The 20,377-nt window shown below is 35.5% G+C and overlaps 2 protein-coding genes across 5 annotated transcripts in view; one reads left to right on the plus strand and one right to left on the minus strand.

Moving 5' to 3' along the window:
* Nucleotides 1–20,304, plus strand: part of LOC136847814 (galactoside alpha-(1,2)-fucosyltransferase 1-like) — a 24,710-nt gene extending 4,406 nt beyond the window's left edge. The window contains exons 1-5 of one of the 4 annotated variants that reach the window (XM_067119741.1): nt 5,869–5,988; nt 9,536–10,390; nt 14,888–14,974; nt 17,262–17,623; nt 18,209–20,304. In XM_067119741.1, the coding sequence (XP_066975842.1) occupies nt 9,641–10,390; nt 14,888–14,974; nt 17,262–17,623; nt 18,209–18,509 (1,500 nt within the window). In that variant the 5' untranslated portion in view covers nt 5,869–5,988; nt 9,536–9,640 and the 3' untranslated portion in view covers nt 18,510–20,304. Of the gene's footprint in view, nt 1–5,639; nt 5,989–9,535; nt 10,391–14,887; nt 14,975–17,261; nt 17,624–18,208 lie in introns of those variants that run through there. The other 3 variants (XM_067119742.1, XM_067119744.1, XM_067119743.1) reach the window with 3 other exon arrangements.
* Nucleotides 1–20,377, minus strand: part of LOC136847818 (uncharacterized) — a 162,514-nt gene that overhangs the window by 20,282 nt on the left and 121,855 nt on the right. The gene's annotated exons all lie outside the window — the stretch shown is intronic.

Raw genomic sequence — 20,377 nt, forward strand, 5'->3', positions numbered from 1 at the left:
AACGGAGGCCATTAAATTCGAGGATTTGGCAAAATAAGAGAATTAACTTTATATGCTTCTGAAAACTACTCTATGCTTCGAAGTTACTAGGCAAATTTATTACCACGTGTCGTTCCTCGCTTTCCAAGGTAACATTAGAGACAATATGTATTATATGTACTGATATATATATATATATATATATGTTGTTGTTGTTATATATATATATATATATATATATATATATATATATATATATATATATATATATACATATATATATGCGTCCTTGCACACACACACACACATGTGAAGACTAATATAACACTGAAAACATTCTTTCTTCTTAAAGTAATCGTAAGCTAGTTTCTCTGGCTTAGCTAAGCAAAGGGTTTCGGAATCGGGAAAAGCCGGCGACTCGACCTATTTCTAACGGTAAGAAACAACTCTTGTGTTCATAATCTTCAAAGTATCAAAGGGAATGGAAATCAATGGCTGTGAAAAGGTGAATTAAAAACCTGACCTTTCAAATGTGAATTTATTTAAAGCCAACAGTTCTACTTTTCAGTACTGTAATGGAAAATCCCTGAGTTAAGTCTACGAAAGAATGCTTATCTATTTATTTATTTAACAACTTCATTTAATCTTGTTTATCTACGTTTGGCATTTACACACCCAAGCATTCCTGGTACAATTGGCATTCCAGAAGATGTACTGATAAAAATGAAAGGTAAATTCAGCTTTATATTCATTATTTCATCAATTTTTTTTAATTTCCATCAACACTGCTTACAGCAGTGTGGAAAGTGAATTACACACGCTATTCAATTGCACTGCGATACTTATCGTCATTACCAGATTTCATGTTTGGAAGCTATTATACAGAAAAATTTCTTCCAGTTTATATATAAGACCATTTATTATGTGAAATAAGTCCTCTTTGTAACTTAAAACTTCCTCAGAATTCCACGACAGCAAATAATTATGTCCGAAATTATAAGAACCGGTAAGCTTTATCGCATGCTTTAATCTTTTCTATGAGATCGTGACAATAACTATCATATTTAATCATGACACTAACCATCATATGTAATCATGTCAATAACCACTGTATTTAATCCCGACAATAACCATCACATTCAATCCTGACAGTAACCATCTTATCTAATCATGACAATATCCATCATATTGAATCTGATCTGATTAAAACTAACAAATCACTAACATTCAGTCTGATTGAAAACTTTAAACTTTAAGAAATAACCACGAGAAATGTGCAGACACGTGCAAAATGTTTATGCTCAGAAAAATAATGTAAACGCTCAGTATATAAGGGTACCTGTGTTCAGCTGATACCGAAAAAAAATGTTAATGTTCACATTTACACCATTGTAACCTACATGTTTTATAATGCTACGACGACTGGACAATATATACTACACCAATTACATTGCCGTAAGTCCCGAGGACCTGACAAAGAAAAGAGTGTATTGTACGTTCTAGGCTGATTCAAAAGCGATTGATATGAATGATCCCGAAAAAGAGCACACGAGAAAATAAAACGGTGAACGTCGACGGGAATAAAGCGAGGTATTGATTCTAACCTTGAAAAGATGGCCCAAGGCTCCCCACATAGTTGCCATGTAAATAATGACGTCAGAGGCTTCAGCAACATTTTTTTTTTCTTTCTTTTATTCGTCTCTTATACAATTAACATTCTCATGAAAGCTTAAAAATATATTGGCTTTATTTCGTCCCAGCAAATCGTCCATTCTGTTTTTGTATTATTCCTACGCAAACGCAGGCTTTTGTCCCTCGAGCCTAATTACAGTAAAATGTTATTGAAAGCTTTGTCATTGACAGGGCGTATCATAAAACCTTGCTCATACAGATAAAGTCGTTGGTGAAACCTATTGCTCTATAAATATTTAACCTCACGGTTGAGCGTTCGTGTTAGCTTCAGCGCTTAAAAGCTAAAAGAGCTCATAAAACATCAAAATAAAGGTCTCGTATGCATGATACCAAGCAATTTTGACGATTTCAACTCGAACATACGATGTGCACCATTTCCAAATGGAACAAAATACATGTGTTTGATATATGCGTATGTATATGTATACGTATATGTATATGTATATATATAATGTATATGTGTGTATATATATACACACACATATATACATTATATATATAATGTATATATGTGTGTATATATTGATATATGTATATATGTATATATAAATATATAATTATATATACATATATACAGTGTATATATATATATATATATATATATATATATATATATATATATACGAATCGTTTTCACATTACAGATAGTATGAGTACGGAAAATAAATATACGCAGTGAAAATTTCCTAAGCTCAAACGTTATTTACTCTTGATAGATTCAGAAGCTGGGTGAATGCCTTCTGAAACAAGGATTAAAAAAACATTAAAAAACAATCGTGATAAATGTCGCTGAATTAGCCAACAATCCCGCCACGCTAATAATAAACTGAACCAACGTGAGGTTTTAGTGCTTGAAAATTATGGAATACAAGAAAAAGAAAAAGAAAAGCCATTAAATTTCTTTATGCACCCTAAGTTACTCCAAAAACTTCCAGTGAAATATAATCATTAGAACTTCAGAAGTTGAAAGTTGAGCGTGCTGACATGAACCCCACTCAACATTTCATCTGTTATTTGTCTTATTTGCTTTGTATACCTTGTCTGTTATTATGTATCGCAATTGCATTTTTTGTACTTTATCTTTTATCACTTATTGTTTAATTCTCAATTTCCTTTTGTGTAATAGGCTGCTTCCCTTACTAGGGCCCTTTGTCATTCTGCTTTTCTAACTAGGGTTGTAAATGGTTTATAATAATAATAATAATAATAATAATAATAATAATAATAATAATAATAATAATAATAATAATAATGAATAACACACAAACTGTGCAAAAATATCCATTAATTTAACATGACATAAATGATACAATCGTGTCTTTACGGTTTGCAAGCTTCACTTCAGGCTATATAAAAAACATAGAAAGGTAAATGGTTACCAGCGTGTTTACTCACATCTGTTTGTTTGTTTGTATGCATATATAAACACCAACGTAAGATTTTTTTTTACTTTAATTATTCCAACTTCCAGAAACTCACGGCACTATAAAAGAAAGCACATATCTTTAATTAACAGATTTAGGATCAACACGAAAAATGAAGTCCTTAACCTTCGTCTAGCTTCAACAGCGTACTTACTAACTCCAGTAATAAACCTAGTCTTGGTTTATTACTGTAGGGTTTAATAACAAATTAAAACAAATAACAAATCTTGGGTCCTCACTTATTCCGGACCTATGTTCAACATCCAGTCATCTCTTCTTGGGCTCCACAACCCACACCCCACGAAAATAATTGCAATCCACTAATAATTTAGATCAGTGGTTCTCAAATTGGGGGGTAAAATTCAGCAAATTTATAAATAATAATAATAAATAAATGAATAAAGAAACTAATTAAGTGATAAATAATACAGAAGTAAATAGATTAATTTCTTACACATAAAATGAATTGGAAATTAAGCGTTCCAATATTTTTCTTTCCTTTAGATTATAACTTCACATAACTGAAGAGGAATGGGGTAGAGGTAATGGTGATCTATCACACCACTGCCGGGGGTAACGATACCAAAAAATATGAGAACCACTGATTTAGATTATCTTGACTGACAAACAAGCTTTCGGCGCGGTTGTAAAAACGAACGGAAACAAAGAATACGATAGCGTGGAAAGTTTTGATAACGTTTCTTGCCTTATACTCTCTGTAATTAAGAAGGACCACTTCCTATTCCTTAATATATCACTGTATGGATATACAATGCATTCCCTTCTGTGTTCCGTATATGTGCCTAAAGGACAAAATGACGTAAACCAATGTCAGATGCTGTTACTTTTAGGCCTTGTCAAGGTCACCTCTACCTCACCACGGTCAAGTTCCGGCAATACAATTACCGAAACATCGTACTTCGTTACACCTGCAGTACTGAATATTAGCATAACTGAATCATTTATTTTAACGTTGCTTCACAACAAAAGACTTTGTACAGCCACAAATGTTCAAGTACAAAAGATTTTATGTAACGTGCACATAATCATATTCACCATGAGTAATATTCATCGTTTAGCAAATTAGCCTCATAAAAGTAAAACGAAGCCTTTGTCAAGTATCCTCTTATTGTTGAGTCAAACATCTTTTCCTGAATACCTACAGCCATCGCTTATGATGTTGATTCACGTGCTCAGTCAGGTTCATTCTTATGGTCAGCTTTTTTTTTCTCCTTCTTCATTATTCCCTTTGCATAATTCACCTTTCAAATTCCCAAGAAATTTCTGCACCAGTACACGAGCCTTTCACTCTTTTATCTTTCTTATTTTTACACTCAACCTAACCAGCCATCGAAATTGATAAAATTCATTTCATGATTAGTTTTCGCTCCTATGAAGCAAAATTAGAGACTTCCTTTCATCCTTTGCCATTCCTCTTCAAACGCTAACCCCCTGCAGCCTTTCTTTCTAACTCTCCTCACCTCCACCGCTATATCTAATCCAAATTAAGCATCTTTCACCCTGATGAGATTTCCCATAACTTTTTTTATCATTTTTCATGATGTGTAATTATTCATATGGAACAAGTCAAAAGTCCATTAGACTGCTGAGTAATGTTCTTATAAAAAAGTGTGGTCATTTACGAAAAAAAAAGCCAGAAGAAATACTGCCCGTATTACCACTGCACGAACATTTCCCACTGACGCAGCTGCTTGTAACCAGCAGTGATGCAGCACGCACAGAAAGAGGTATTTTGTATATCTAGTGAACCAAGTAATAAAAAAATACGTAGCAACACGTACAGAAGCAAAGGAAGATGCGAATTTTGTACATACGTCCATCACAAAAACTCTCAAAGACACCTTTCATCTAATAAGTAATAATACTCATATTGCGTAGCCTATTAACAGGAGTTACTGTGAAAATAAATTGGAAGAATGCTAAAGGCTACGAGAAGGATTACCTAAAGAGTATCAAAGCAGTTTAGAAAACAGAATTCGGAAAGAGATGATTTTCTAAGTCATGAAGCTCGGGGTCAGTTTTAATCCGTTTACAGCAAAGAGGGCAATCAAGAAATTAGTCTTACAGTAAGAAAATAAAACAATACACACAGATTAAAAGTTCCGTACAAAAATCTAAATCTTCGGCAGCACAAAACGTAAAACTTCTGAGCAACACGAACTTGTTAGAGTGAAAAGCACAACTCCTATTACTGAAGCAAACTTGCGCTTTGGCAAAAATAAGAATGTTGAAAATTCTTAAAGCAATCGAAATACATGTTATAAGTAACGCAACCATTAATTAGTAATGACAAGGCCAAAGCATGGAAATAAATTAAAACGTTTAACAATCGTAATCTGATGACAAAAACAACAATAAAAATAAAATATCTTTCACATTAAAAATAAAATAAATACTCTTTCACGAAGATTAAAAGTAACATTTTGAACAATTCGTTCCGTTCGCCACCGATGCGAGATCCACAGGCGATATGAGCATACGTACAGCAATTGGTATGAGACCTTGGCAGACATGGCAGTAGCTATACATGAACTCGCCGTTGCGTTTGAACACAGTGGCGCGGTCTCTCTCAGAAGCCACAAGCGTTTCACTTGGTACGGACATTTGCGTGCGTGTCGTGGTATTTAGACTGGCAAAATAACATTAAGGTGATTTCAAGACTCGGTGCTGTTGTTTTGGTGCATTTGTACGTACAAGAATTTTAATTGTACTGTAACAGAATGTTATATTATTGTGATTAAACAAGGCAGAAAACCCTTATCTGTGATAGTCTCCATAACTTATTATTCAAGGATTACAGAAAGTCCAAGCTGCCCAGGTCATGGGCATCAAAGGGTATCTACGAATAAGCCGAAAACTGTTGTTGTGACTGGTGAGTATTGCCTCCAGTTTTGTTTACCAAGAGAGACAGTTACACTCTATAGTTTTACCTTTTAACAGATAGAAAATACAGCAACGATGAGCTCAAGTTACCCAGAACCAGCGTAGACTCATTTTCTTTTCCTACTGTAATTGTGTCTGTACTAAAAGTTTCCTTAACAGTAATGGTTTTAGTGGTGAAAATACTGAAGGGAAATATCATTTACGCAACTCTCTCTCTCTTGTTTTCCGCAGTATTTGTCTGCACTAAAGATCCTGTTAACAGTAATGGGTTTTGGTGAAAAATACTAAAGAAATATCATTTAGACAATGTCCTCTCCCTCTCTCTCTCTCTCTCTCTCTCTAAATAATATATATATATAATATATATATACCCAAATATATATATAAATATATATATATATATATATATATACCCAAATATATATATATATATATATATAGACTCTGCTGGGTCACTTTTTAGATAGATACATACGTAATTGTACTCAGCCACAATGCCCCTCAACCTCGAATTCACGCTTTTGGATACGCTTGTCACTACAATGCCGAGTCTCATAATCACAACGAGGTCACGTTGCTGAAACCATTATATATATAAAATATATATAGGCCTATATATATATATATATATATATATATATTAAATGTACATATATACATATAATATAAATAATATATATAATATACATATAAATATATATACTGAAACACTCGTACGTCAACTACCTCACTGTCTCTTGGAAACTCTCCTACGACGAATGCGTCAGACTGAAAACTTCTATAATTTAAAGCGACCCGCCAACGGTTACTAAACATTTTAGCGCACTTGAATAGAAGGCCAGCAAACAATGCAAACTCGCAAAACAAAAAAGGAAACCACTCTTTATCAACACACCGCTTACAAGCAACAATAAAATGACAGGAAGGCGGGTATTTTTTTCGTATTGTTATATAATATGACGTGGCGTTGGGAAAGTACCAAGTGACTGTATATACTCAGTTGAGGAACTGCGGTCGTTTATCGGTACTGTAACATTGTAATGCAAAACTGTCCCGGTACAATTTTCCATCTAAGTTCGTAATAAGACTAGTCTGGCTCAAGAGTTGCAATCGCATCCAAAACAATTTCTTGGTCTTGCCTTTAAAGTCGTTATCAAACTGTGTGTATATACTGTGTGTATATATGTATATATATATATATATATTATTATTATATATATATATATATATATATATATATATATATACATAATATTATATATAAGTGTGTGTGTGTGTGTGTATCCGACACACCAGACACGAGTTATAACTGGTTTACATGTCTTCCTATGGTGTTTGATTATACAGTATATACTGTATATATATATATATATATATATATGTGTGTGTGTGTGTGTGTGTGTGTGTAATATGTATTCATATATATATATATATATATATATATATATATATATATATATATATATATATATATATATATATATATAACGATACATTCATATATAGGTAGGTTGTTTAAATATACATGCAATATATATATATATATATATATATATATATATATATATACTGTATATATGTATGTAGGTATATATATAATATACATTATATATATATACTGTATATATATGCATATGAGGTAAAAAAAACATGAAACTGTTCCTGTTCCTTCATTCCTCTAGGTACCCACCTGCCCAGTTTACGTCTCGGCCTCATTTTCTAACTGAAAGAGTGAGGGTTTTGATGACTTAATTAGTACTTCAAGTTCGTATACTGGCAATGTGTCACACATATAAATACGGTTTAACAGGAGGAAAACCTCACAGTTGCAGTATTAAAAAATTCTTACGAGAGGATGGAACAGAAGATGGAAGAAAGAGAATATGAACGCAGGTACAGTAAAAGGAATGAAAGGGGTTGCAGCTAGGGGCCGAAGGGACGCTGCAAAGAACCGTAAGTAATGCATACAGTGCACTGCATGAGGTGCACCGACTGCACTACCTTCCCCTACGGGAGACCTCTGTTTGCATGTTAGCTCCCTTCAGGCGCTGGGTTGACGCCCCCGTCAGTCTGCATGGAAACAATAATGTCAATTGCGCAGTTTCCGTTTTTCGCTACATTTTTCATGCAGGTCCTTTTTAGTCAGTTGCTTTAATCTTCTGTTCGCTAATATACATACATACACATTATATATATACTTATATACATTACACATATGCAAATATACATATGTATACATATATATATATACAGTACATATATCTACATATATACCTATATAATATATATGTATATGTACGTGTATAAATGTATAAATATGTATACATATAATATATATATATATATATATATATATATATATATATATATATATATATATATATACATATACATATATACACACACACACACACACACTAACAGAAACATGAACAAACACTAACGAACAGTAGTTTAAAGCAACTGACTAAACAGGATTTACACGAGGTATCACAGTGTACAATGGAAACTGAATAACTGTAACAATTTTTTGATGCAGACTCTCGGGTGAGCCAACGCAATGCCTGATGGCAGCTAAAAAGTGTAAAACTTAAACGACTTAACTCAGAAGGAATGGAGAGACCTGCCTCTTCCAAGATGAGAGATAACAACCAGAAACGTGAAAAAATTTACACATGATAACGCATAGATATGTGACACATTATCAACAAACTATCTGTTTAATACTAATTAAGTTATCTAAACGTTCTCTCTTTCAATAAGAAAACAAGGCGGAGACGTAAAGTCTGGGTACCTAAAGGAATGACTGTACAGTACAGGAAGAGTTTCATGCCTTTTCAATTCACAAGCAGACATTAACTTTGATATCTGTTGAAACGTAGACATTGAATTAATGTACGCTATGAATAAAAGCTATAATTATCCTTACTTAAATGAGGCTGCTCAATTTGTACTGTGTACAATGTAAACAATTACGCATCTAAATAAATGCCTAACCATTTGGTAAATGCGTTATTCTAATCCATACTGTCTTTTTCTTGTGGGAGAAATGCGCTTTTCATTATCATATTTTTCCCCTACTAGAAAATGAGGCCCATAATAAACTTTATAGCTCCCTAAAGTTCGTACGCTTAAGCAAAGATGTGCACAGAATTTACAGTACGTAGCCCGGACGAAGACCATGGGCTGGTTGAAACAGCTGTCGGCTTGGGAGTAAATAAACTATAGCAGTAGGCTATTATAGCAGTTTGTTTATCCCTCCTTGCAGCAGACTATAAAAAGCAGTGGAACATTATATATATATATATATATATATATATATATATATATATATATATATATATATATATATATATATATATATATATATGTATATATATATATATTATATATGTGTGAAGACATATATATAAAAATTATTATATAAAGATCTTGAATTTTTATACTGTATTTACTTAAACCCTATGATCTATTGTAAGCAACGAGATTCTAGATTCTTTGTATCGATTCATATAATGAAATTTCTTTCATTTCAGATTAACTGCTCCGGAAACAACTTCGAGTTTTATACGAAAACGAGTGAAAAAAAGGATACATATGAACTTTCATTCTGAGAAAAGGGTCCTTTGCGATAATACAAAATGATGCTTCGAAAGTTTTTCTACCTTTCCGGGGAATCCCCTACTTTGAAAAGTTACCTCAGTTCTCCGATACATTTGCTATTTTACAGCATGTGGCTGGCACTTATCCCTTCAATATTTCTATATTATTATTACAGCAGAGAGACAATGGGGTTTTCTTTCATAAAGATTCAGACCGACAAATCTGTGAGAATTGATATTTACAATTCCGTAACAAGAGTTTACTCTCTAAACGCGTCCAAATTAAAGGGAGGTGGACCCACTCTTTACCAAAACCATCCTAACGAGGCAAAGGACGTCAGGGAGATGGCTGACGGAAATGAACAGATGTCATACAACGAAAACTCACAGATCGGAAGGACGTCGGGTAAATCCCTTAATGTCACTGAAGAAGGCCTTTCAAGAACACCTCTGTACAAAACCAAATTATCGAGTACATCGGCGTTAAATCACGTCACCACAAGTACTCCGTCAACACAAAATAAGACTACAGCATCCAAGACCTCATTACAACAAGGAACATACCAGAATCAAATAAATAAGGAACGGGGTTCCTACACTGCAAGGCCCAGTGTATCTACCACATTACAGACCCTCAAAAGCGGAAGAATTACAGGAAAACACAACAATTCTGAAATATCTGTAAACTGCAGCAAAGTCTGGGTGTCGTCTCATAATGGGGGAAGATTAGGAAACCAAATGTGCGAATATGCTCATCTTCTGACCTTGCATCTCGACTACGGCGTTCAGGTATGTATGCATGCATGCGTTTGTGCAAATGACTGAAAATATCTAATGATAGACAGATACATGCTCAATGCCAGTGGCTTACATTCGTTAAAGGATTTTAAGGAAACTGTCATGCTTGAGAATGTAAAGTGTCTTCTAAACAATATAAACAGACAGGCACATAAGTGTTGTAACACTGATGTAAAATGAAGAACAGGCGTGATATGAATAAAAAGGGAGATATAAATATGCAACTGGAAAAAAATTACACTGGTATAGGTTTTTTTTTTTTGCGGGGGGAGGGTTGGAGGTACATATATACTAAGTTAAAGACCTATATCACATCTTTCAAAACTTGAAACCCAACATCAAACATCCCTACATCTGACTGAATCAGAGATCGTCAAAGAAAAAGAAAAGGAATTCTAAGAAATTCCTTCACTCTATAAAACCTTCATCCGAAAATATATATATCTTCTTAAAGTTCAAGGAGTGATATTTACTGCCTTTGACAGACATTATATCAAACATTCGTTTCTGCTCTATCGAAAAAAAAATTCACACTTCTGTGTTCCTGAATTAAAAGAAATCGAAATTGATTAGGTGGCGGGTTTTCAATCACCATTAAAAATTGATAAGGACTCCAAATAGGATCAAAAGCATCGGCAGGACAGACATCACAACATGACTTCCCTCAGCAAAGACAGACATCACAACATGACTTCACTCAGCAACGACAGACATCGCAACATGACTTCGCTCAGCAAAAACAGACATCACGACATGACTTCACTCCGCAAAAACAGACATCGCAACATGACTTCACTCAGCAAAGACAGACATCACAAAATGACTTCACTCAGCAAAGACAGACATCACAACATGACTTCACTCAGCAAAGACAGACATCACAACATGACTTCACTCTGCAAAGACAGACATCACAACATGACTTCACTCAGCAACGACAGACATCGCAACATGACTTCACTCCGCAAAAACTGACATCACAACATGACTTCACTCAGCAAAGACAGACATCACAACATGACTTCACTCAGCAAAAACAGACATCACAACATGACTTCACTCCGCAAACACAGACATCACAACATAACTTCCCTCAACAAAGACAGACATCACAACATGACTTCCCTCAGCAAAGACAGACATCACAACATGACATCACTCAGCAAAGACAGACATCACAACACGACTTCACTCCACAAAGACAGACATCACAACATGACTTCCCTCAGCAAAGACAGACATCACAACATAACTTAACTCCGCAAACACAGACATCACAACACGACTTCACTCCACAAAGACAGACATCACAACATGACTTCCCTCAGCAAAGACAAACATCACAACATAACTTCACTCCGCAAACACAGACATCACAACATGACTTCCCTCAGCAAAGACAGACATCACAACATTACTTCCCTCAGCAAAGACAGACATCGCAATATGACTTCACTCAGCAAAGACAGACATCACAACATGACTTCACTCAGCAAAGACAGACATCACAAAATGACTTCACTCAGCAAAGACAGACATCACAACATGACTTCACTCAGCAAAAACAGGTATCACAACATGACTTCACTCAGCAAAGACAGACATCACAACATGACTTCACTCAGCAAAGACAGACATCACAACATGACTTCACTCAGCAAAGACAGACATCACATGAATTCCCTCAGCAAAGACAGACATCACAACACGACTTCACTCCGCAAAGACAGACATAGCAACATGACTTCACTCAGCAAAGACAGACATCACAACATTACTTCCCTCAGCAAAGACAGACATCGCAACATGACTTCACTCAGCAAAGACAGACATCACAACATGACTTCCCTCAGCAAAGACAGACATAGCAACATGACTTCACTCAGCAAAGACAAACATCACAACATGACTTCCCTCAGCAAAGACAGACATCACAACATGACTTCACTCAGCAAAGACAGACATTGCAACATGACTTCACTCAGCAAAGACAGACATCACAACATGACTTCCCTCAGCAAAGACAGACATCGCAACATGACTTCCCTCAGCAAAGACAGACATCACTCTTCCCTCAGCAAAGACAGACATCGCAACATGACGTCACTCAGCAAAGACAGACATCACAACATGACTTTCCTCAGCAAAGACAGACATCGCAACATGACTTCACTCAGCAAAGACAGACATCACAACATGAATTCCCTCAGCAAAGACAGACATCGCAACATGACTTCACTCAGCAAAGACAGACATCGCAACATAACTTCACTCCGCAAAGGCAGGCATCGCAACATGACTTCACTCCACAAAGACAGACATCACAACATGACTTCACTCAGCAAAGACAGACATCGCAACATGACTTCACTCAGCAAAGACAGACATCACAACATGACTTCACTCCACAAAGACAGACATCACAACATGACTTCACTTAGCAAAGACAGACATCACAACATGACTTCCCTCAGCAAAGACAGACATCGCAACATGACTTCACTCAGCAAAGACAGACATCACAACATGACTTCCCTTAGCAAAGACAGACTTTGAAACAAACTTCACTCCGCAAAGACAGACATCACAACAAGACTTCCCTCAGCAAAGACAGACATCACAACATGACTTCACTCAGCAAAGACAGACATCACAACACGACTTCAATCCGCAAAGGCTGACATCACAACATGACTTCACTCAGCCAAGACAGACATCACAATATGACTTCCCTCAGCAAAGACAGACATCGCAACATGACTTCACTCAGCAAAGACAGACATCACAACATGACTTCATTCTGCAAAAACATATATCACAACATGACTTCACTCAACAAAGACAGACATCACAACACGACTTCCCTCAGCAAAGACAGACATCACAACATGACTTCCCTCAGCAAAGACAGACATCGCAACATGACTTCACTCAGCAAAGACAGACATCACAACATGACTTCACTCCGCAAAAACAGATATCACAACATGACTTCACTCTGCAAAGACAGACATCACAACATGACTTCCCTCAGCAAAGACAGACATCACAACATGACTTCCCTCAGCAAAGACAGACATCACAACATGACTTCCCTCAGCAAGGACAGAACATCGCAACATGACTTCACTCAGCAAAGACAAACATCACAACACGACTTCACTCCGCAAAGATAGACATCACAACACGACTTCACTCCGCAAAGACAGACAACACAGCATGACTTCCCTCAGCAAAGACATACTTCACAACATGACTTCACTCAGCAAAGACATACATCACAACATGACTTCACTCAGCACTGACAGACATCGCAACATGACTCCACTCAGCAAAGACAGACATCGCAACATGACTTCACTCAGCAAAGACAGACATCACAACATGACTTCGCTCAGCACTGACAGACATGTACGTCGATGAACGGTTAAATTCCCACATATACTATATCATCTCACGAATTATTCTAAGTACAAATTAAAGCAAATTGTCTTGGTTCGAACACCTTCACCTATGACATGACAACGAGAGAAGCAGTGCTTGGGACAGACATAAAAGGAGTTTTATACATTGTCGCATAAACGACACCAAATACTCATTCGACAATGTTCGTTTGGCTGAGAAACATTACTTTGGTCTTTCACTTTCCTGCATTGAGTTCCTGGTAAGTTGAGCAATGTGTAGTCTGCATGTATCACATGGTAAGCGGGATAGAGAAGACCTTTGATAAATGTCATTAACGATGAAGTTTTAAAATGATGATGTACTGATAGAAAGTCCTTTGAATTTACTGTGAGTTTATGAAATAAAAATGAGTGTCTTTGACAAGGAAGAAATCAGGTGCTAAAACACTATCAGGGTAAATAAAAAAAAAAAGTTCAAACGATCATATGAGGAGGGCAGCTAAAGTTGTAGACGTGTAGTAAATATAATTGAATTATTGCAGTCTACCTTTTCATTTCATAATGTTTGCAAGCATATTAACGCTTGTACTTACGTGTCTTGCTGTATTTGCAAAGACACTGTTCCACATAGGCTTTGAAAAACTGTATAACAATGAATATACATTATGCAAAAGACGGAAACGATACATGGTAAAATAAACAACTACAAGCACTTACGACCAGGTCCCACTGGGAATTACAATAACATTTCGATCGTGCAATGTACATGGCACGATATCAGGGGGGAAAAAAGAAATCAATAAGAAAACCTTCCGACCAAAGAAAGACCGAAATCTGGAGCCTTTCATCATCAGATTACCTGATTTCCAGGTCAGCTTCTAGAGGGCGGTCCCTGTGAATTCAGTTGTGGCCGATGTGATCATTATTAGATTATTTTCCATGCAGACTTGCAAATGATTGCTAGGTGCGAGGATACGGTTCACATCAAGTAGATCATGCCAAATACGAGGACTCGAATAAATAAATATCAATTGGAAAGTGAATCCGTCACTGTCATTCATAACAAACTATTGAACTTTTGCAGGTGGGTCTCCTGTCTCCAATGCACAAAGCCCTGTCCAAAATATTCCCGAATCTTTCGGTTCGGTTGCTCCCGGAAGAATGCTTAAAGGTAAGACAGCTTTGCCATCGAATGCCAGGTGTATCTCAATTTATTTAAAGACCAATCGCAAGTACTGAAACTTTAGCAAATTTTGAATACTTTAGTGATGCTGGAAGGTAAAACAGCCATAATTTGGAATATCTGTTGCACTAATTTTTGCTTGGAGCAAGCAGAAACAGAGAATATGAAAAAAGAGAGTAAGGACACAATACCAGGAAAGTCAGTCAAATGAATATTCTTTGGGGACTCAAGCACGAACAGGATGTCAGCATTCAAGAACACATAATGTAAGTAAATAGTAAAACTGACGGTCGGGCAACTGGAAATAAAAAGTCGAAAAAAGCAGTCAACAGAAAACTAGAAGACGAACCATAAAACACTCCTACTAAAACGGCTTACCTTTCAGCAAAGACTGTCTTCGTGAATATGATCTTTATCAGTGAAAATAAATGATTGGTAAGAAAGTGCCTAGAATCGAATCTCTGGGGAACCAGGGGCCAGAGAGGGTTGTAGTGTTGGTGAAGAAAAGAGAGAGTTCGAAGTGGAATGAGGTGTCAGACGCCCGAACTTGTGGGCACCCCATGAATAGTCATGCTCGACGAAGACATCGTAGTAGTAGCTAGCAGCAGTAATAGTAGTCATAATATATTTACAAAAGCCACCTCAGTATAATGCCAGGAGTACAAAAGTTATCCGCACAGGTTTAATTGAAAATGTAATATTAATGGATGAAATCGATGAAAGGTGGCCGAAGAACCAATGAACGCTAAATTAATATTCCAAATTCTTTTATATACATAAAAAGGTCTAAATCTTACAGTGCATTATTTCAGAAAGAAAATCTTACGAGCTTCATTATTTCAGATACAAAATCTTACGAGCTTCATTATTTCAGATACAAAATCTTACGAGCTTCATTATTTCAGATACAAAATCTTACGAGCTTCATTATTTCAGAAAGAAAATCTTACGAGCTTCATATTCAAACTTCCCTTGCTAAAAACATACTTCACTGCACGGAATTATCGAAACAATTATATATTTGTGCGCTGCATGTAAGTATAAAAGGAATTTAATTCACAAGCGCAGGACAGTAACACGCTTGCAGTACAGCTGTAACTACGAAGTGCAAGGTTAAGCAACGATTGATTTACTTAACAGAGTGTTCACCAGGGAACGTCAAAAGCTCTTAGCCAATAAGTCCCTAAAAATAAGTGAGGTAAGGCGTTGTGGGGCTAGCAACCTCATCTCAAATTACACGATGAAAACCGGAATGGTGCGTGTGTGCGCGTGTGTGTATGTATACAAAAAGTTTATGAGATACGAAAGAGTCTTACTTCGTGTATGGCAAAACAGGAGTTGCTAATGATACAGGCCTTAGTTGGTGATAGTGACGACCACTTGCAGAAACTTGTAAGAGAATTTGAAAATGTTTTGGAGTGAGTGAAAGTTAACAGTAGTAATAAAAATACCTGGGAAATTAAATGAGTCAAGAAGATGGAGCAATGAATGTTTGTACGAATAGTGAATGAATGGAATGATTGTTAAGGATTTTGGAAGAATAAAACAAATGTTAAATAACAAGAAAAGCAAAGCAATGAATAGAGCAAAATCTCTGCAACAAGAAATAAAGGAGAAGTGTAGTTCGTATGAAAGCAAAGGTAGCAATGTATAAACGGACTGGTTTTTTTTTATTTGGGGGGGATGGGGTAGTGTATGTGCAGTAAGCAATATTCAAAGGGTGAGAAGTGTTGACACAAGATGTGATAAAACGGTTAACACTGATGAAATGTCAATCCATAATTTCTCGAGGGCATTTGGTCACGTATAGAGAATGGCTCACACTACGCTGGTAATTAAGAAAGGCAAAAACGAACACATAAATGTTGGTTAGATGGGTTCGTACAAGTGTTAAAATGAAAATGCCTTAATATCTAGGAAGCACGAGAATGTGCTGTTGAGTGAGTGGTGCATGTATGTTAGATGGTTGCTGTTGGAGAGGTTTTATACAGATATATATATATATATATATATATATATATATATATATATATATATATATATATATATATATATATATATATATATATATATATATATATATATAAATATACTTATAACATGCATACATATATATATATATTACACACACACACACATATATATATCTGTATATATATCTATATATATATATATATATATATATATATATATATATATATATATATATATATATATATATATATATACAGTATATAGCCTCCAGTATTCATCCCAAGTTTTCGTTCTTCTCCAGGGTAATTCTGCCCCAACTGGGGCTTGGAAAGACATCAGCCTGCTAGTAAAGAACAAGAAGCTGGAACACCCAATCATCATAGGTGGGTTCCCTTGCAATGCCTCAGTCTTATGGCACCACAGAGACACCTGGCGGAGAGAATTCACCTTCGCGCCTACAATCACCAAAAAAGCCCTGGGTCAGATTCAAAAGACCCTTAAAAGCTGGAAGGCCAGAAGAGGTACGAACAGCGGGCTGGATCCGGTAGTTGTTGGTGTCCACGTCAGGAGGTCGGACTATATCGCATATCTCAAAAAAAATACTGGCGGAGATGTCCTTGGCCCTGAGTACTTTCAGCGAGCCTTCCAGTTGTTCAGAGATAAGTAAGTAATCCAGTTTATATAAATAATACATATATATATATACATATATATTATATATGTATTATATATAGGCCTATACTGTATATGATTCAGTAGGTCATTAAACATGTCTACCTAACCACAAATAAGTAATAACTATTGAAGCAAAATACACACACACACACACACACAAAACACATTCTGGATATTTCAACACAAAGCTTTCAGCATTTAGATCACAAACGGTGATTGTAACACAAAAGAAGCTGAAAAATATGATATCAAACGGCAAGATCAGAATATATATATATATATATATATATATATATATATATATATATATATATATATATATATATATATATATATATCTGTGTACATATAGTAAGTTCAGTTAATTCAAGCTGAATACTACTCGAAAGGTAGTAAGCAGCACAATCTTTTTCAACTATAAAATTTTGTGACAGAGATAAAATATCCCTCATAGCACCAAGATATTGAAGCCCTTCGTCAAAATGTCAGGCAACCCTTTTCACTCGAAACCATTAAGATTCACGTACACACTTAAATGAAATGAAGTGAATAACACCAATCACCTTCTCTCAGGTTTGGATATGTTGTATTCCTAGTCGCCAGCGACGATCGAAGATGGTGTAGACGGAATTTACTCAACGCCACCAGCCAGGACGTCGTCATAACTCCGGCAGGATCAGCCACGAGAGACTTGGCTCTGCTCTCCCTCTCCAAACATTTAGTAGTGTCTCTCGGAACCTATGGATTCTGGGCGGGTGTCCTCTCCAACGGGCTGGTTACGTTCCCTTTGAAAGTCGGCAAGAGGAGTGAATACTTCATGACCAAGAATTTGAGGTCTATCAATTCCCCCGACTTAGTTCCTATACGATTATGAAATTTGTTTCAATATTTTTTGTCTAGTATTTTTCTTCTAAGACTTCCATGAACAAATCTCTTTTTTTTTTTCTGAACCTTCCATGAACAAATCTTCTTTTTCTAAAACTTCAATTAACCAATATTTTCTAAACCTTCCATGAACAAATCTTTTCTAAACCTTCCATGGATAAATCTCTTTTTTCTAAACCTTCCATGAACAAATCTCTTTCTAAACCTCCATGAACAAATCTTTTTTCCAAAACTTCCATGAACAAATCTATCTCTAAGCCTTCCACGAACCAATCTCTTTTTTCTAAACCTTCCATGAACAAATATTTTTCTAAACCTTCATGAACAAAACTTCTTTTTTCTAAACCTTCAATGAACAAATATTTTCTAAACCTTCCATGAACAAATCTCTTTTTTCTAAACCTTCCATGAACCAATCTCTTTTTTCTAAACCTTCCATGAACAAATCTTCTTTTCTAAACCTCCCATGAACCAATCTCTTTTTTCTAAACCTTCCATGAACAAATCTTTTTCTAAACCTCCATGAACAAATCGTTTTTCTAAAACTTCCATGAACAAATCTATTTCTAAGCCTTCCATGAACCAATCTCTTTTTTTCTATACCTTCCTTGAACAAATCTTAATTATGGATTTTGAATAGAACTGTGATAACCCTTTTTCAATAAAACTTTAAAATTAACAAACAACAGAATGATAAAGCCCAGTCTTTTGACATGCGACTTTCTTCAACTTCAGTCGTCATATCAAATGACTATATTTTTATTATTATTAATTACTATTTCATTAGATGAAACCTGCTGACATGTAACAAGCACACAGGGGCCAATGACTTGAAATTCAGGCTTCCAAAGAATGTTGGTTTCAACCTCCCACCGTAGACCCCACACTGCAGCAGTAACCGATCATGATACATAGCCAGTGATTTTTCATCGCCCTTGGGGGAGACGCCAGCCCGCGACATCTGAGTGGCATTCCACGACAGTAACCACTATACCAGCGGCCTAGCTGAATGAATTATGTACAACTTCAAAAGTTCGCCGATGTTCGCCTTCGTGAATCTAACGAACTGTCAATATTGTGAAAGTACATATCAGTGAGTGATGACATTACAACTATATTTATCTGAACATGAACAACTTGAGTCTTTACATAGACTACTATACCACGTTCCCAATACTGTGATACAGCAGTAAACAGACCAAATGACTTACGATTTAGTGATGCAAAATTAATTAACACTTTGGAATATTCTCCAAACTGGACTTAATTTTTCACGTCTGAGACAAGAAAGTACCTGAAAATTTATGACCTCTTTATCTATATTTCCAAAATGACTAAAACGGACTTTTGTAACCGTATGGTCCGTGTATACTTTTACCTTTGCGACATTTTTTATGTTAGTAACCTGAGCCACAAGTGCTAAAGAATGCCTCCCATCATCCTGGTCTTTGAACAAAATTACATAAGCTAAGTTTTTCATCTGTGCCATTCAACTTACAAATTTAAATTATTTTGTAAATATATAAACAAGTAACTGTTCCAAGTCATGGGAAAAATGGCGTTTTTCCTTTATTCTGATTATGATTTCTACAGAACAACACCTATTATAGTTTCTCACATTTGTACAATTAATTTCAAGCTGGAAATATTTGATGTTTATATGATCTGGTATGGACATGCTTAATTTTGATAAGGTATGGTATACGTTAATTTGTAACTGTGAAGAGTATTTTGCTAATAAGCAAGTTATTTTTGTAATAAATATATTCGTACAGTACAGAAAATTTCAATCACACCAGTGTCCATAAGGAAGCTTTACTATATATGTAAAATTGTGCTATATGTAAATGAAAAAAG

Source organism: Macrobrachium rosenbergii, chromosome 17 (genome assembly GCF_040412425.1).
Source record: "Macrobrachium rosenbergii isolate ZJJX-2024 chromosome 17, ASM4041242v1, whole genome shotgun sequence".
NCBI classification, from domain to species: domain Eukaryota; kingdom Metazoa; phylum Arthropoda; class Malacostraca; order Decapoda; family Palaemonidae; genus Macrobrachium; species Macrobrachium rosenbergii.